At 35.4% G+C, this 17,303-nt stretch overlaps 1 protein-coding gene across 2 annotated transcripts in view; it reads right to left on the bottom strand.

Annotated features, from left to right (window-relative positions):
• The window catches only part of LOC117340326, a 28,944-nt gene extending 13,572 nt beyond the window's left edge, over positions 1-15,372 (bottom strand). Inside the window, exons 1-9 of one of the 2 annotated variants that reach the window (XM_033902092.1) lie at positions 15,305-15,334; positions 13,426-13,469; positions 12,796-12,974; positions 11,405-11,482; positions 10,934-11,043; positions 7,417-7,506; positions 7,027-7,106; positions 2,664-2,785; positions 1,057-1,116 (exon numbers count right to left, since the gene is read on the bottom strand). In XM_033902092.1, coding sequence (XP_033757983.1) covers positions 1,057-1,116; positions 2,664-2,785; positions 7,027-7,106; positions 7,417-7,506; positions 10,934-11,043; positions 11,405-11,482; positions 12,796-12,909 — 654 coding nt within the window. In that variant the 5' untranslated portion in view covers positions 12,910-12,974; positions 13,426-13,469; positions 15,305-15,334. Of the gene's footprint in view, positions 1-1,056; positions 1,117-2,663; positions 2,786-7,026; positions 7,107-7,416; positions 7,507-10,933; positions 11,044-11,404; positions 11,483-12,795; positions 12,975-13,425; positions 13,470-15,304 lie in introns of both variants that reach the window. The other variant, XM_033902091.1, reaches the window with a different exon arrangement.
• Positions 15,373-17,303: the final 1,931 nt, after the last annotated feature.

The following is a 17,303-nucleotide window of genomic DNA, read 5'->3' as shown; positions in this document are numbered from 1 at the left end:
ACCCTGAATTCACATCCCATCATCTTGACCCTGAATTCACATCCTATCATCTTAACCCTGAATTCACATCCTATCATCTTAACCCTGAATTCACATCCTATCATCTTAACCCTGAATTCACATCCTATCATCTTAACCCTGAATTCACATCCTATCATCTTAACCCTGAATTCACATCCTGATGTCTTAACCCTGAATTCAGATCCTATTATCTTATATATAACCCTGAATTCACATCTTAACCCTGAATTCACATCTTAACCCTGAATTCACATACTAACATCTTAACCCTGAATTCACATCCTATCATCTTAACCCTGAATTCACATCCTATCATCTTGACCCTGAATTCACATCCTATCATCTTAACCCTGAATTCACATCCTATCATCTTAACCCTGAATTCACATCCTATCATCTTAACCCTGAATTCACATCCTATCATCTTAACCCTGAATTCACATCCTATCATCTTAACCCTGAATTCACATCCTGATGTCTTAACCCTGAATTCAGATCCTGGTGTCTTAACCCTGAATTCAGATCCTATCATCTTAACCCTCAATTCAGATCCTATTATCTTAACCCTGAATTCACATCCTATCATCTTAACCCTGAATTAATATCACAACCTATCATCTGAACCCTGAATTCACATCCTATCATCTTAACCCTGAATTCAGATCCTATTATCTTAACCCTGAATTCACAACCTATCATCTTAACCCTGAATTCACATCCTATCATCTTAACCCTGAATTCACATCCTATCATCTTAACCCTGAATTCACATCCTATCATCTTAACCCTGAATTCACATCCTGGTGTCTTAACCCTGAATTCAGATCCTGGTGTCTTAACCCTGAATTCACAACCTATCATCTTAACCCTGAATTCAGATCCTATTATCTTAACCCTGAATTCACAACCTATCATCTTAACCCTGAATTCACATCCTATCATCTTAACCCTGAATTCACATCCTATCATCTTAACCCTGAATTCAGATCATATCATTTTACCCCTGAGTTCAGAAAATTATCATTTTTGCCTTACCTGATCATATCTGCGGACGTCACAAACCATTTTCAGTGGCCAAGACAACAAATTGTTTTTCTGAAGAAGAGAAATGATAATTTCACAGGAAATGTTGACACATGAAATGTCTTACAATGGAAATTAGGTAATCCTGGTCAAATGATTTTTTGTTTCCCATTCCCAGACTCTCTTTGAGAAAAGTTAAGCAGGATGGAAATTGTTTTTTTCTTGTTTTGTTTTTTTTGACAAAACATGTCTTCCTTTAAAATCTAACTGACTGTCATTTAACTTAATATGTGTATTTCAATTTTCAGTATGCATCTTAATGTAATTATAATATGTTCACCAGTCCAATGTGTGGTCAGTGTATATGGTATTTTTTCACTTGAATAATTCATTTTTCAAAAGTTATAAAAACACGAGCTTTAGCATGACCTACTACAATAGAAAAGGTTGTCAAGGATACATTGTCCTGTTTTGTCATGTTTCTTTTTCACAATATCAGTTGGGGTGTAAAGATGTGAAATTCAGCTAATTACTAAATTAAAAGTGATATGCAAAACTGACAATTTCAGAAGTGTGTGGAAATATTAGAATTTCCAATTAAATCATAAGATACAAGAGGCCCAATGGGCCTGTATCACTCACCTAGCTATAATAAGCACAGAAACCTCTTCAAAAGGGATCTCTCACCAAAACTCTCCTTACAACCGACACACTTACCCCAACTTTCTCCCACAAGGGATCTCTGACCAAAACTCTCCTTACAACCGACACACTTACCCCAACTTTCTCCCACAAGGGATCTCTGACCAAAACTCTCCTTACAACCGACACACTCGCCCCAACTTTCTCCCACAAGGGATCTCTGACCAAAACTCTCCTTACAACCGACACACTCGCCCCAACTTTCTCCCACAAGGGATCTCTGACCAAAACTCTCCTTACAACCGACACACTTACCCAAACTTTCTCCCACAAGGGATCTCTGACCAAAACTCCTTACAACCGACACACTTACCCCAACTTTCTCCCAAAAGGGATCTCTGACCAAAACTCTCCTTACAACCGACACACTTACCCAAACTTTCTCCCACAAGGGATCTCAGACCAAAACTCTCCTTACAACCCAAACACTTACCCAAACTTTCTCCCACAAGGGATCTCTGACCAAAACTCTCCTTACAACCGACACACTTACCCCAACTTTCTCCCACAAGGGATCTCTGACCAAAACTCTCCTTACAACCGACCCACTTACCCAAACTTTCTCCCACAAGGGATCTCTGACCAAAACTCTCCTTACAACTGACACACTTACCCCAATTTTCTCCCACAAGGGATCTCTGACCAAAACTCTCCTTACAACCGACACACTTACCCCAACTTTCTCCCACAAGGGATCTCTGACCAAAACTCTCCTTACAAACGACACACTTACCCCAATTTTCCCCCACAAGGGATCTCTGACCAAAACTCTCCTTACAACCGACAAACTTACCAAAACTTTCTCCCACAAATGATCACTAACCAAAACTCTCCTTACAACCGACACACTTACCCCAGTTTTCTCCCACAAGGGATCTCTGACCAAAGCTCTCATTTCAAGCCACACAGTAACTTACCCCTATTTCATTCCAACACTGTTTGGCATTATTTGATGGCAACATGGTAAGTGTAGATTTCCTTCTCTTGGTGTAAATCTTAACTGAAACCCACTCGTCTGCTTTCTCAATATCACATATGTCTAAAATGAAAAGACAAAAGATGTCAGGAAAAGAGAGACATTAATGGGAGGAACAGTAGTAATTATATCAATTGGTATCTTCTCTTAACCTCCAGTCTTTACTCTTTACTATCTCCTTTGAAATATCTGATATACATGTAGTAAATTATAAAATAAAACTAATACAGACACCTTAAAGATACTATATGTACACCTGGTAAGTTTCGCCCCATGTTAATTTCGCCCTAGAGCAACACAAAACCATAAATGGTTTTCAAAAATATCCTTTTCCTCCTTAGTAGAATTAAAAAAACAAGAGACCCCATGGGCCTGTATCCCTCACCTGGCTCTACAGCAACTTTGAAGTTGATTGAGGTCATTTCTACAGATATTATATATATGCTGATAACCTCTTTATTAAAATATCAAAGTAAGCTAGGTTTATTCATATTAATAAATGTTCTAGTCCTTCATTCCAGCATTCTATTGGCCTAATATCAGGTCTCGGAGGCTCTTGGCTATCGCAAAATTATTGTTTACAAATTTAAGCCGATTTCACCCCTGTGACCTTAAATGTATAACCTATTTGACCCATGTGACCTTGAATGAAGGTCAAAGTCATTTATTTGAACAAACTTTGTAGCCCTTCACCTAAGCATGCTACAGACCCAATATCAAGTCCCTAGGCCTCTTGGTTATTGAGAAGAAGTTGTTTGAAGATTATAGCATTATTGACCCCTGTGACCTTGAATGTAGGTCAATGTCATTGATTTGAATAAACTTTGTAGCCCTTCACCCCAGCATGCTACAGGCCCTATATCAAATCGCTGGGCCTCTTGGTTATTGAGAAGAAGTACAGTCAAACTTCGATGTTTCGAAGTTCAAGGGACTAACAGAAAAACTTCGAAACAGCAGGGACTTCGAATTATTCATGGTTGACAATAAATCGATGTTTTCTTGATAATGACCATATCTGTTAACGTTAAATGTCATCAGTGTCTTCGTGTTGATCGTCGCCCATCAGGCTCACATCGAAAAGCTTAGTTAATTTATACCTCAAACACAACAAAATAAAAATACTTTTCATTAATTATACCTAAGCATTTTACTAATGAAACAAACTATGTATCGGTTACAAAACACGTATATCGCGTTTAACAGATAAAGCAAAAGAAGTACAATGCACACTTACTTAAGTCGTTAGGTTTATCTGCTAAAGACACGTGCGTTTACGTTATGTGCATATAGTATACGGAATGCCGATCGGTTGGAGAATGCATGATTGAATGACAAATAATCGATTTACTTGGATATTTATGTATAAGTTTGAAACGTGACACTTTGAATATGAGTGAAGACATCGCTAATTGTTTGTATTTGAAATTGGTCCGCTTGTTTTACAGTTCCGTAAAATTTACTCACCGACCGCTGATTTCAATGGCGGCGGAGATTATCAGAGACGACTACCGAAATGTTTTACCGGAGTGATTAAATGTCATGGCTTCTAAATACACCTTTTATCCATCAAATTTGGTATAATTATTAATTAACCCCATGACCGGGAGTGACAACACACGCTATCGTTATCCCTATTGTCAGTCAGGGCATTTTGGGGAGAGGTGTGAAATCTTGCCGCAGGGGTCACGACAAACACCTTTCCAGTGGTCCGTACAGGCAGAGACCTATATACTAGTATATAGGTCTCTGGTACAGGTAATTTTTTTGTTCGAATCATGAGATGTCAATTACCTATAATATCATAGCTAACAGGTCATGAAAAAGTTCGATACATCGAAACTTCGATTTATAAAACTTCGAATCATACATAGGTTTGTTAGTAGTGTTATATAGTGAGAAAATTCGGGACCAAGCAAGAAGTTCGATACAGTGAGAAATTCGAATCAACGAAGTTCGATACATCGAGGTTTGACTGTAGTTTGAAGATTATAGCCTATTTGACCCATGTGACCTTGAATGAAGGTCAAAGTCATTTATTTGAACAAACTGTGTAGCCCTTCACCCCAGCATGCTACAGGCCCAATATCAAGTCCCTAGCCCTCTTTGTTATTGAGAAAAAGTTGTTTGAATGAAAAAGTTGACGGCGGGCGGACGGACGGACGACGGACGCCGCACCACGGCATAAGCTCACTTGCCCTTCGGGCAGGTGAGCTAAAAATCCATTGGGAATTCTCAATACAGCAGCACACGGAACACTCCCCAATTGTTTTACCAGCATGAGATGTGGAATTTTATCAGGTGTCATATAAAGAACATTTACCAATCCTCAAATGTTCTTTTAGTCCTTACTGATTCAAGTAGTATCGGGTATGCATGGGTGTTTTCTCTTGTTCACATGTACATACATGTACATGAATGGAAGTCATAATTAAGCAATTATGGTGAACTCATGAAATTAGTTTATATTCTTTAGCACAAATTTGATGCCACTCTGTATTTCATTTTTATCATGACCTGAGACTACATATCAAAAAAAAAAAAATTAGTTTTTATCGTTTTTATTGGAACTGCTTTAAGCCTAGTACGTGATTTTCCAGTTGAAAAGTAAAAGGGTATGTTTGTGATCCGACTACACTTGGCCAACATACTATGAATAATCAATGCTTCAATTCAGCTTGAAATTTTTGCCTTCATCTTAAATTTGCCCATCTTCAAAGGGCGAAAATTAAAAATGGGCAAAAATTACCAGGTATACAGCAGCCCTGCAATTCGTCCATGTATTTAAGTTTGAAAGATGACCACCCAATTAAGTAAAACAAGACATGGTATGTAAACCCATTGTGTGTCGTGTATATCCACAGAAATACTTTTCAATTAGCCCTCCTGCGCTATACTTTTTGAGGTATTTTCATATTTGATAAAAATACGAGGTTAGAAAATAAAGAAATTAAAGTTTTTCCATGAATGACATAAGACTTTAACCAAATAGTAACAATAAGCTTGACCATGAACTTAGCTCTGTTGAACAATCATTACCGAGTACTCTATTCTTTGCCAATTCATTATGTTTGATTAAAAAAACAAGAGAACCCAGAGGTATCTTGGTGCCTGCTAATTACATTAATTTTATCTCTGTAAGACTGATATTGTCTCTACTTTTCTCTTCTTCCTCATTTGAAATCAATATGAACTTACAAATCAAATCCTAGAAAGATCCATCAAGATATCTTTAAGGTCAGCAAATCTTCAACTTAAACAAGAGGAACTTACATAGGAAATGCAAAAACTTTTCTATAGAGAATTTTCTGGGAACAGCATTAACAATTTCCTATCAGTCTCGAAATAGACCATACAAAACAAATCTTTTATTAAAGAGGAACAAAATCAAATCTTTAAAGAGGAACCAAATGATCCAAGTATTGCTTTCAGAGAAATAGTGGTAACAAACTTGACAAGCGCAATCAATGATTGCGAAAGCTCACCGACGGCAGCAATCACACTATGCATTCATTTTTTATGTATGTATAAGCAGGTCATTTTGAAATTGTATGTCACATAATATCGCTCCTAGATCTCTAATGGATATATAAACCAAATAAGAACGGGTGTGGACTTACAAGCTTTTCAAAAGTAGCCCCCAAAATCTTTAAAGTGAGTTTTTGTTTCAAAAAAAGTAAGTCCACTAAAAAGTAAAATTCCAAAATGCCAATTTTTTTCTGCATGATTTGCAACAGCATCACTCCTGGATCTCTAATGAACGTATAAACCAATTTAGAAGGGCATGAGGTGTATACTTTCGGACTTACACACTTTCCAAAAACTGACCCCAAAAACTTTAAAGTGGTTTTGGTACCAAAAAAGTGAAGTCTGCAAAATGGTAAAATGCAAAATAATCACATTTTGTTTTCTGCATAATTTTGCCATAACATCACTCCTAGACCTCTAATGAATGTATAAACCAAATAAGAAGGGCATGGGGTGTATACTTTTGGACTTACAAGCTTTCTAAAAACTTACTCCAAAAATTTAAAGTTTTGGGGTGGGACGCCGACGCGGACGCCGGGGTGACAGCATTAGCTCTCGGTTACTCGTAACCGGTGAGCTAAAGATGTCAAAATTTCAAAGGACACACATTTATGCTGGCCATTTCGTTTTCTGATTTGTCTCAAAATTAAAGCTTCAGGTTTCACCACATTTTGTGACCTTCAGTTGGAAGATCTCTATGCCATATATGAAAGAGTTTTATAATCATTGTGTCCTTCCAATTTAAAAAAGTTTTTTTTTTCACTCTTATATCTACTTACACTCATCGGTACATGGATATGCCATAACTATGGCTTTCGCAATTGGCACTTTCTGATAATCCAAAAGGCAAAGCAGGTTCCTGTAAACAAAGAACAGCAGTCTTTATATCCATTCTCTTGTGGGAAAAGCAGATTAATTATCAAAACCATTTTATTGAATTGTTGAGCATTTTCAAGGGTATTGTGTCTAATAACTCAAAGCAGATCAATAATACTAGTCCAGTATAAAATAAACCTTTATTTAACTAATAATCAGAGAGCGTATTTCCTTTTTTATTCTTTTTAACTTCTCCCCACCATGCCTAGCGAAGTGAGAGGGGATGTTTGTGTTTTACAAACCAGAATTTTTATCTTGAAGTCAAGAAAAATCTAATCAGTCAGTGCATTTACCCAGATTTTAAAAGTTCCTCCATACTCTGTGTCTCATCTTCTGTTGCCAGTGTCTGGTGCTTATATTTGTTTAACTTATATTCTCTATCACTGTGAATAACAAAACAGTAAACATATTTGTAAATAACAAAAAACATTCACTTTATATATTTGTAATCAAAGAAAGTTAGAACTGAAATACAAGAATGACACAAAACCTACCTATCAAAGACCACATAAACTATGAATCTTTATACTATAACTCATGTTTTATGATCACAAAACCGTATACAAGCCTATCTTCAGAGTTATATTACCAAAAAACTCCATTTCGTATGCTACTGATTCAATTGTACATGTACCTACTTATACAAATAGGATGTATAATTATATCGATAACCATTATAATTGATGGAGTCTAAAACTATACAATTTTATAGGTAATCCTACATACGAGATCAGAATTTATTTTCCGTATATTATAGCATAGTACAGTTAGTGAAGACTATATGTAACACATACAAAACGCCTTGATATAATTTTCCCTCTACCAGCTCTCACTGTAATTTTATTGTGTTCTATGCATTACGTCACTCATAATAACTTGTTGTTATTGTCACTAGGCAAGGCACCACATTTTACACCTTATAACGGAACGTTTGTATTTTGATTTGTTCTGATGACAACACGCCTTAGTGTCAAAACTTATCAACTACTTGATTAAAGCTGATTCACCCAGCACAACATTGTTATGGTCAACTTCACCTTTTGAGAAACAAAAATAGTCATTGCACATTCACACTAACTGTGTAACAATTGTGTGAATCGGTCCCGCTTATATTCCTACTCATCAATTTTGATGTTTACAGTTTGTAAACAAGGTTTTTCATTAGTAAGATTTTATAACAAATTCACTGATAATGTAAAAGTTATGTGATAAAGTCAAATCTGTATAAGAGGCCACCTAAGGGATGGACAGAAATTGGCCTCTTTAAAGGGCATTCCTTCGTTGAAACAGCAGAAATAAGTTACACGGTACTTCTACTTTATAACATTAAAGGATTGCATTTTGAATGTTGCTAAATGGTCAATTTTATGGGGTGATGAATTGAGTTGCTCTTGAGACAAATTTAATTAACAGCATAGAATGATGATCATCTGGTCAAATTCATGGACAAATGAAACTAATTATATTTGGTGGTTTCATTGAGTTTATAACTTTAGAAGAAATTTAAATATTTACAAATGAAAGAAGCTTACACTCATATCTGGGACTATCTCAGTCTGAATTAGTATTATATTTGTAAGAAAAATCTGCAAGTCTCTGCTGCTGTGCATCCCTGGAATATACAGCCATGCCTACTGCTGTGCATGCCTGGAATATACAGCCATGCCTACTGCTGTGCATGCCTGGAATATACAGCCATGCCTACTGCTGTGCATGCCTGGAATATACAGCCATGCCTACTGCTGTGCATCCCTGGAATATACAGCCATGCCTACTGCTGTGCATGCCTGGAATATACAGCCATGCCTACTCCGCTACATTTAGATATCACACGACTCAATCTAATTAAAAGCTAGATGGTCATTCTCACTACGTTACATGTACATCTAACAACATCCCATCAGGGGTCACGTCAGGGTGACCTTTTGGATTAGCCAATCAAATGACTACTTCCAGAATCTTGGAAGTGAATTTTACGTGTCCGACTTAGCATGACTAAAGTGTATAGCTGTATAATCTGTCAATTTATTTCAAGTCATTTCGTCCCACAAAACATATATAGCTATATACATACTGTGCCGAAATGGTTTGCTTCAGATGCAATTTGTGACGAAATGTTTTGCTTCGACGACATCGCCAAATTGACAATTCGCCCTGAAATTGAAATACACACATATCGGAGGTCATCAGAACGCGACCCATAATGGGATGTTGTTATATGTTCATGCAACGTAGTGAGAATGACCATCTAGATTTTAATTAGATTGCACACGACTGTGTGTGCACTGTCACCACAGACGATCGTAAACAACATAGCGAGTGATGAAAGTGTATGGATTTAGTGTGATGATCAACCCGAATTATAGTCTGATTTTATCTTAATTACTTATGTTATGGTAACATGCTTAGCTAGTAAATAAGTAAAGAATTTCAAAACATTTAATATATTACACACAAAAAAATATCAAAACATTTTATATATTACACACAAAAAAAAATATCAAAACATTTTATATATTACACACAAAAAAATATCAAAACAGTTTATATATTACACACAAAAAACACATCAAAACATTAAATATATTACACACAAAAAAAAATATCAAAACATTTAATATATTACACAAAAAGAAAATATCAAAACATTTAATATAATACATACAAAAAAAAATAAAAACATTTAATACATTACACACAAAAAAAAATCAAAACATTTAATATATTACACACAAAAAAATATCAAAAAATTTAATATATTACACACAAATATCAAAACATGTCAGGGTTCGCTTTGAAGACATCCCCACTGCCTTTTGAGGCATAGAAATTTGAAAGGAACCCATTTTTTTCTGGAAGCTCCATCTAAATTATTCACAGGGACCCCGTATGAAAACGACCCTGGGGCGAGCAGGTTCTCGTGGTGACAAATGTAGGCCTGCTCAATTATGTCACTTGTTGTTCTCTTCAATCACACTACGTATTAGCTGAAAAGGACATCATTTATGAAATGCCCAGTGCAGCTACTAATATATTACCCATAAATGTGATATTACTTGTGTACAACATCACATAAATATGAGCACCACAGGGCAGGAACACACGTGTCATATGTTTACATACAAAACATATGCATGTGCATGCAATCTAAATGAAGGAAAAGACTACAGATAAGACAAATACATAGTCCCTATACTTGTAAAATCATTTATTATGGTTGATGGGGTAATATTTAGTTTTGATGCCAGAACAGTAGCATGTCATGAACTGTAACTTAATTTGAGCATAAATTTATTACGAACCTGTCAGGCTGAGGGGTCAAATAATATACTGCAGAACTTTCCAGAAGCAAAGCGATCGTGAGTTTATCCTTTTACTCAACTGATCCAGCTCCTTCTCGCTCATCTATCTTTCTATTAAGATGACAATATTTATTCGACTTTTTATGACATTCAGTATCTTGTCGCATCCCCATTTTCTCTCCAATTTCAGGGACACATTAGCTGCTCGCTTACTCTGGGTGCTCGTATTGATAGTCGTTGTGATTTTCGCCCTTCAGGTAGTATTCAAATTTTCAAAAACTTATATTTTTAAGAACTGTAAATTTAAGTGTTACTTTCGGACCTTAAGTGTTTTGTTACGGTAAACTAATAGTTTATAGCTTTTACTAGTTGAAAAAAATATAAGATTCATGTTTACATTTATTTCTATAGCATAAAATCATTTCAAGAACAGAAAGCCCCTTTGAGGCAGATGTCTTCTAAGACCAGGTACACCGAACAACACACCACTATCTCAATGAATACTTACGGTGACACCTCTCTCTTCTTCAGATGTTTTATGACATTGATGACTTTGCTTTTCAAAATCCTTATCAGATGTTTGTTGTTGACATCAATATTTGTCACATTTTCTTGTATCTATATTTAAAGGTAAAGAATAATGTAACATTTGAACAGATTTCTGTAAATATGTTTGGTATGTCAATAATGTCATCTTTGGATAATATCTATGGCAACCACAACAAAACCTACTTCTTCAAATGTTTGATCAGTGGTTGACACAGGCATCCATCAATGCCAGAAAAGGACGAGGATATTCCAACATTGTACATCACATCTATAGGCCATATAGAAGATTTTTATTTAAGATTCTTTATAGTAAGAGGATATTCCAAAATTGTACATCACATAGGCCTTATAGAAGGTCTTTTATTTAAGATATATTTTCCGTCAATTGAGTAACAGATCATGTTAATTAAGAAAACACGTTTTCATTTACCTTGGTCAGTAACTTATTAAATTCCCCTCCTTTCACTCTTCTGACCCCTGTAGCAGTAACTGCATTCCTTATTACCTCCTGTTGAATGAATCAAAACAATACAGAAAATAACTGGAAAACCCAACGAAACAAGCATGCCAGGTATTGCAGAAGCAATACATGTCCTCTACTGGCCCCTGCTAAAAATAGTAACAGTGACCCTGTCGACCTTGACCCCAAAACCCTGAAACTTGACCTTGATCTGTAGCTTCTCACACTTAACTTACATACTGGTACCAACTTTCAAGAATATAATATTATTTATACTGAAGCATGGCTCAGAAAAAGTGCAGAAAACTGAGTGGATGGACTGACAAACAGACTGGGAGAAACCCTATTAGTATAGCTACGTATATGTAAACAGTCTCCACGGTTTCATGGGTTGTACACTAATAATGATATATTTACTCAATAAATTATAATAGATCTCCAATTTTTAGAAATAAAATTGGTTCCAGGGGCATCAAAACACTCACCTGGAAAACCAAATTTTGAGTTTGGGCAAGTAAAAGAATTTGTACACTGGCCAGGCAGGAACATTGTTATAGGATTACACAACCTTATATGATGTGAACAAAAAGTCTGCACAATGTATGCATGATAGAATAAATATATATGATCGTGCACGTGGTTGATACAAATTTTGCAATAGATTATATAATTACAAATAATGTTAAAATGCTCATAAAGCAATGATATATACATAATCTCTGTATATATCATGGAACTATATATTTCAGCTTATCAATGTTGGATTTTCTATGAGAAAACAAATCAAATGTTGTCATTTTATTTATTTAACTAGATTAGAATGGCTTGTGATCTTCAGCCCTAGGCCTCCGGTCTATGGCCTTATCTAAATCATCACTCTACATTGGTACATGAAGCTTTGGGTGTCACATATAGAGAAGCCATGTACAGAATATCCCCTTGAATTGATACATCATAAAAAATTTAATATGTGACTAATATTCAGGGAGGAATCTAAACCCTGAATTCAGAAATTAACAAAAAATAGGAAATAAGCAACTAGAAAATAATAAAAAGAAAACATGACAGTAATATAATTCAAATCACAATATAAATTATTTTCTTTCAATCATTTAAGCTAAGTAAAATTAAATGATGAAATATTCAATATTTTTTTTATAATTTGTGCTTTTTATGCATTTTATTGAAATGGAACATTTTAAGACCCCGTTCAAAATGGTGATTAAGACATGTCAAAACAATTTCATATTACATACAAGTTCATAAATGAAACATGAATTTGCATTAATCAGAAGTAAAACCAAAAGTTACTAGGTTATGCTGAAGATGTCTATTTTCAACCACCCACAAGCGACACTTACATTGAGGAAATTTCTGTCTTCTCTCAGACAGTTTGCATTGTCAACTTCCTTGCAATCTTTAGCTTTGAGGAGTAAAGAATCTAGGTTGATCTCCCTTTTCTCTAAATATGGCATTATGCTGATGATGCAGTCCTCATGTGTGTTGATGAAGCTGTACCTGCTAGCTGGTGGTGTGGTATCTGTTGGTAAAACAATAACCTATACATTACACAAGTATTAACACAGCAGTTGGTAAAACAATAACCTATACATTACACAAGTATTAACACAGCAGTTGGTAAAACAATAACCTATACATTACACAAGTATTAAAACAGCAGTTGGTAAAACAATAACCTATACATTACACAAGTATTAAAACAGCAGTTGTAACGGAAACACTAGTGAGGAAATTCTCATGATTCTGTAGTCGAAAAAAAAAAAAAATCAGTTTTAATTTACAGCTCAAGAAACCTGGTCTGGTAATTATTAATATATATATATATATTGGAGCTAAATAATAAGTTTTTAAGTGAATCATTGTGGTGTTAAGACTGTAATGGGTTTCTCAATAAAAAGTTAAGACCGAATGCTTTGGTCACTTCAACAAGTTTGTTTCTTCTCATTAACAGGTAAAAGATTGAAAGTTACTTGTTTTCGGTTGGTAGGTTAAATGTTTTCTCGATCCTTACAACCTGCCAAAAAAAAATATCACTATAAACACACAAATATCTCAAACACAACTACGGTATGTAAGAGTTTAATTGAGTGAGCTTTTTCAAACATTTCCACTAATACGATTTTCAAAACTTGAAGTCGGACTCAATCTTTGTCTTCGATGTTGTTTGTAATTGGTTTTCATCCAGATGGTATATGACCAGATCTTCTGATGTGCATGTCAGGGCATCCAGTAGACCCTTGATAGTATGTTTTTGACTCCCCAAAATCATATTTGGCTTGAGTTTGAAACAGCATGTCTAATTGACATATTTTGACCCTTCATATTTCTGAGTAATGGAGATTTAACTTCTGAAATTGCTTAAAGTCAAGGGTCAACTGGATGCCGGATATATCTGCTTGTGTTTGCATTTAATATGTGCGTAATTTTTTCAGAAGCCATTCCCCACTCCACTTGCACATAGTACCGAAGCCTTTAAAGGGGTTTTGCAGTATTGTTGTATCTTCAACTCTAGTTAAAATTTTGAGTATTTTTGTATCGTCTGCAAGAGAGTACATGTCTGAATCCACCAAGTCGGGAGCTTATTGATGAAAATGATGAAGAGAAGTATATAATTTGGCCAAACAAAGATTCTTGTGGTATATCGCGGAAGTCAAAAATTTCCACTCCCGAGTCCTCTTCAGGCACCGTTTGTCAGAATGCGTAACAGCTGAGTTTGTTGTTGAGACAGACACGAGGGATGGTGTCAAAAGACTCCATTATAGTCCTCAGGCATGTATACACAATCAATAACATGATAATTTCCATGGGCTTCTGTCCATTTATCACTTCAAGTAAATTATCAGCTGAAGTAAAGTAGACCTTTAAGCTTCCTGATATATATGTAATAATATATATACATTGTGATCTAGGTATTCATATCATCTAATAGACGACTTCCACAATGATCATGTCAGGGCTGGGTACGTATGTAATAGGAGTGGAAAAATGCACGGCCAGACCGGGGTTCGAACCCGGGACCTCCGAACACTAGCCGGATGCTCTACCGATTGAGCTACCTGGTCGCCGATGATCGATCCGGTCCAGTTCCGCTACACGTATACATACATGTATACGTATCAGACCGACCATCACTGGAACGGTCTTTGTTTAAGAACCCTGATGTGGCATAGAGGTATAAGCTGTGAGTTTTTCTGTCTAGACGATTGTGTGCCGTAAATCATGAGTTTGAGACCAGGTCAGGGCACGAGTCAAAAAGTTGTCTTCCTTCGTCATTTGTGTTACTATGATATTATTTATCCATTTTGTATGTAATTATAATCTATATTGTTATAATTAAGCTTAATTAATACATATTGTATAGCTGCATGGCCATCACGTTTGTCCATATATACCAGAAAAACTCGAAGGATAGAAAAAGAGAACTGAGAAAATACAATGTTGTTCTCGAACGTTGTTTACCAACAAAGCATTGTCCTTCCGCCGGCGAACTTCAAAGGCCTGGAACTTATCCAATTTGCAATGTAAACAAACATATATAAACCTTTCCTAATCAACCATCCAGGTTATATAAACATCAATGATCGTACATAGACCATTCCTAAACAAAAGTTCAACCGAAAAATCCTTCCATAACCAATTATAAACTGATAAACTAGGACATCGAAAGGTGAACTAGCCTGGGACAACAAGCCAAGCCGCATGATGAACAAGGCTATGCTTCAACACCCAAAACTATACTGTATGTCTTAGCAACCTAATTTGATGTACATTATTGTGAAAAATACCTTTCTACATCAATATTTAACAATAGAATGAAGTGTCAACGATAAATTTATCGGCAAATCTTACCTAAACGAGGAGAGAAGACAGTGGTGAATTTCTTCGCGTTACATGACTAAACTAAAATTGGACCCAATGTCAATACCTGATTCCGGATCATGATACGAGTTATTTCCCTTTAAGCATTATTCTCAATTTTTTTTGGTTTATGAAGTCATAGACAAAAAAACGGAGGGGCATTCTTCATAGACGCGAACACAGAGTGTCACTAACCCTACATTTTATGGCGCGGGAAGGATGTCATAATTAAATATTTCTGCCTAGGCAAAATTATTTTTGCCTAGGCAAAAATCGAATATTGCCTAGGCAAAAATATTTCTGCCTAAGCAAAAATAATTTTGCCTAGGCAAAAATCGAATTTTGCCTAGGCAGATATCGAATTTTGCCTAGGCAGAAGTCGAATTTTGCCTAGGCAAAATTATTTATGCTTAGTCAGAATTATTTTTGCCTAGGCAATATTATTTTTGCCTAGGCGGCAAAATTCGATTTCTGCCTAGGCAAAAATAATTTTGCCTAGGCAAATATATTTAATTATGACATCCTTCCCGCGCCATAACATTTTACACTAAATCTTCCTCTTCTCTCCTAGATATAGTCTGTGATAGTGATCCTTCCCTAATCAATCTATGTCATGTTGGTGACAGCTTCCTAGATCAGCCTGTTAGATATCATTGTCCCGTGTATGGTAGTATTAATATTTCCAAACCTATTCAATCATGTTTTAAACGTAACATCTGGTTAAATACTTCAGTAACTATGACGAACACAGAGACAAGCTTTTCAAAATTGACTAGGACTCCATTTTAGACAATAATGACGTTGACGGAAGTACCGAGATGATTACCAACATTGTACTCAAAATAGCAAGAGAATGTTGACCAAATAAGACTATAGACGACTGGGCTAAATTCAGAAAATACAGAAACGCTTGAACAAATGCCATTCGAAATTCCAAACGTGAATATCTAGGTAAACTCTGCGATGAACTTTACCACAGTAATAACACTAGTACTAAGGAATGGTGGAAAATTATCACTACTTTTACGTCCAACTCTAAAAGAAAATCTGATATTTCTCCTATTTCTGTCAACAACGACATTCTATACGACGATCTCGATAAAGCCAATTCCTTTTTTGAAAACGAATATCATTTTATTATGGAATGTCCCTTATACTCAGAAATTAGGTCATTTTTTTGTATAGGAAGTATTATGTTAGACCTAATATATCTAGATTTATATATGTGATGACATTAGAGAACTGTACCATCATTCAAAACCGCTGTGTATATTTACAAAGAAAATGAATTAAGGAATGAAATACTGTTTAACAAAGGGACATGAAATTACGTGTACCGGTTTATTATCATACGTTTACTTTATTGTAGTACTGTTTTTCATGCTTTCATATTCTGTCATGAATACTGTGACGAAATGTTTCATTTATCAGTGTACAATGTATAAATTGTTGTTGGTTGAAATCGTATGCAAGTAGTATTATATCTAAAACTGTTTCTACTGAGTAAAATCTTAGTACGTATTTAATTTTAGCCTATCAATTAACAAAGGATTCATTGGCAGTAGGTCATATGATAGCACTTTTGTACAACCAGCTGGGATGGGGAACCCAGTCTGTCTCCGAGGCTAAGGTTATCTCTTATCAAATTAATCGATAACAGCTTGTTATTCAATTAATTTGCAACAGTTATGTGTGTAGAATTTGAGTAATATTTTTATTGTACCCGCACATACAATATTGTGAAATAATTGTGCTACTGTAATTATGTTTAGCTATTCCTCAACCGAAAATCAAGGTATTGTAATTGGCGTTTGCATGACATTCATACAGTTTCAGGGTTTTGGATCCAGCATCCGTTCTCTGATATTTTGCAAATAAAAAAAAAGATTTTTAAACTCAGGCTATTTATTATACCTTGTCAAATAAGTATTTTACAACGCTGCAACTTGCACGTGATTACGTTGTTGTACTAGTCTATTATCTTATTATT

The sequence above is a fragment of the Pecten maximus genome, chromosome 13 (genome assembly GCF_902652985.1).
Source record: "Pecten maximus chromosome 13, xPecMax1.1, whole genome shotgun sequence".
Lineage (NCBI taxonomy): Eukaryota > Metazoa > Mollusca > Bivalvia > Pectinida > Pectinidae > Pecten > Pecten maximus.
The sequence above is the reverse complement of the archived record's forward strand: the minus strand, read 5'-3'. Positions and strand labels throughout refer to the sequence as shown.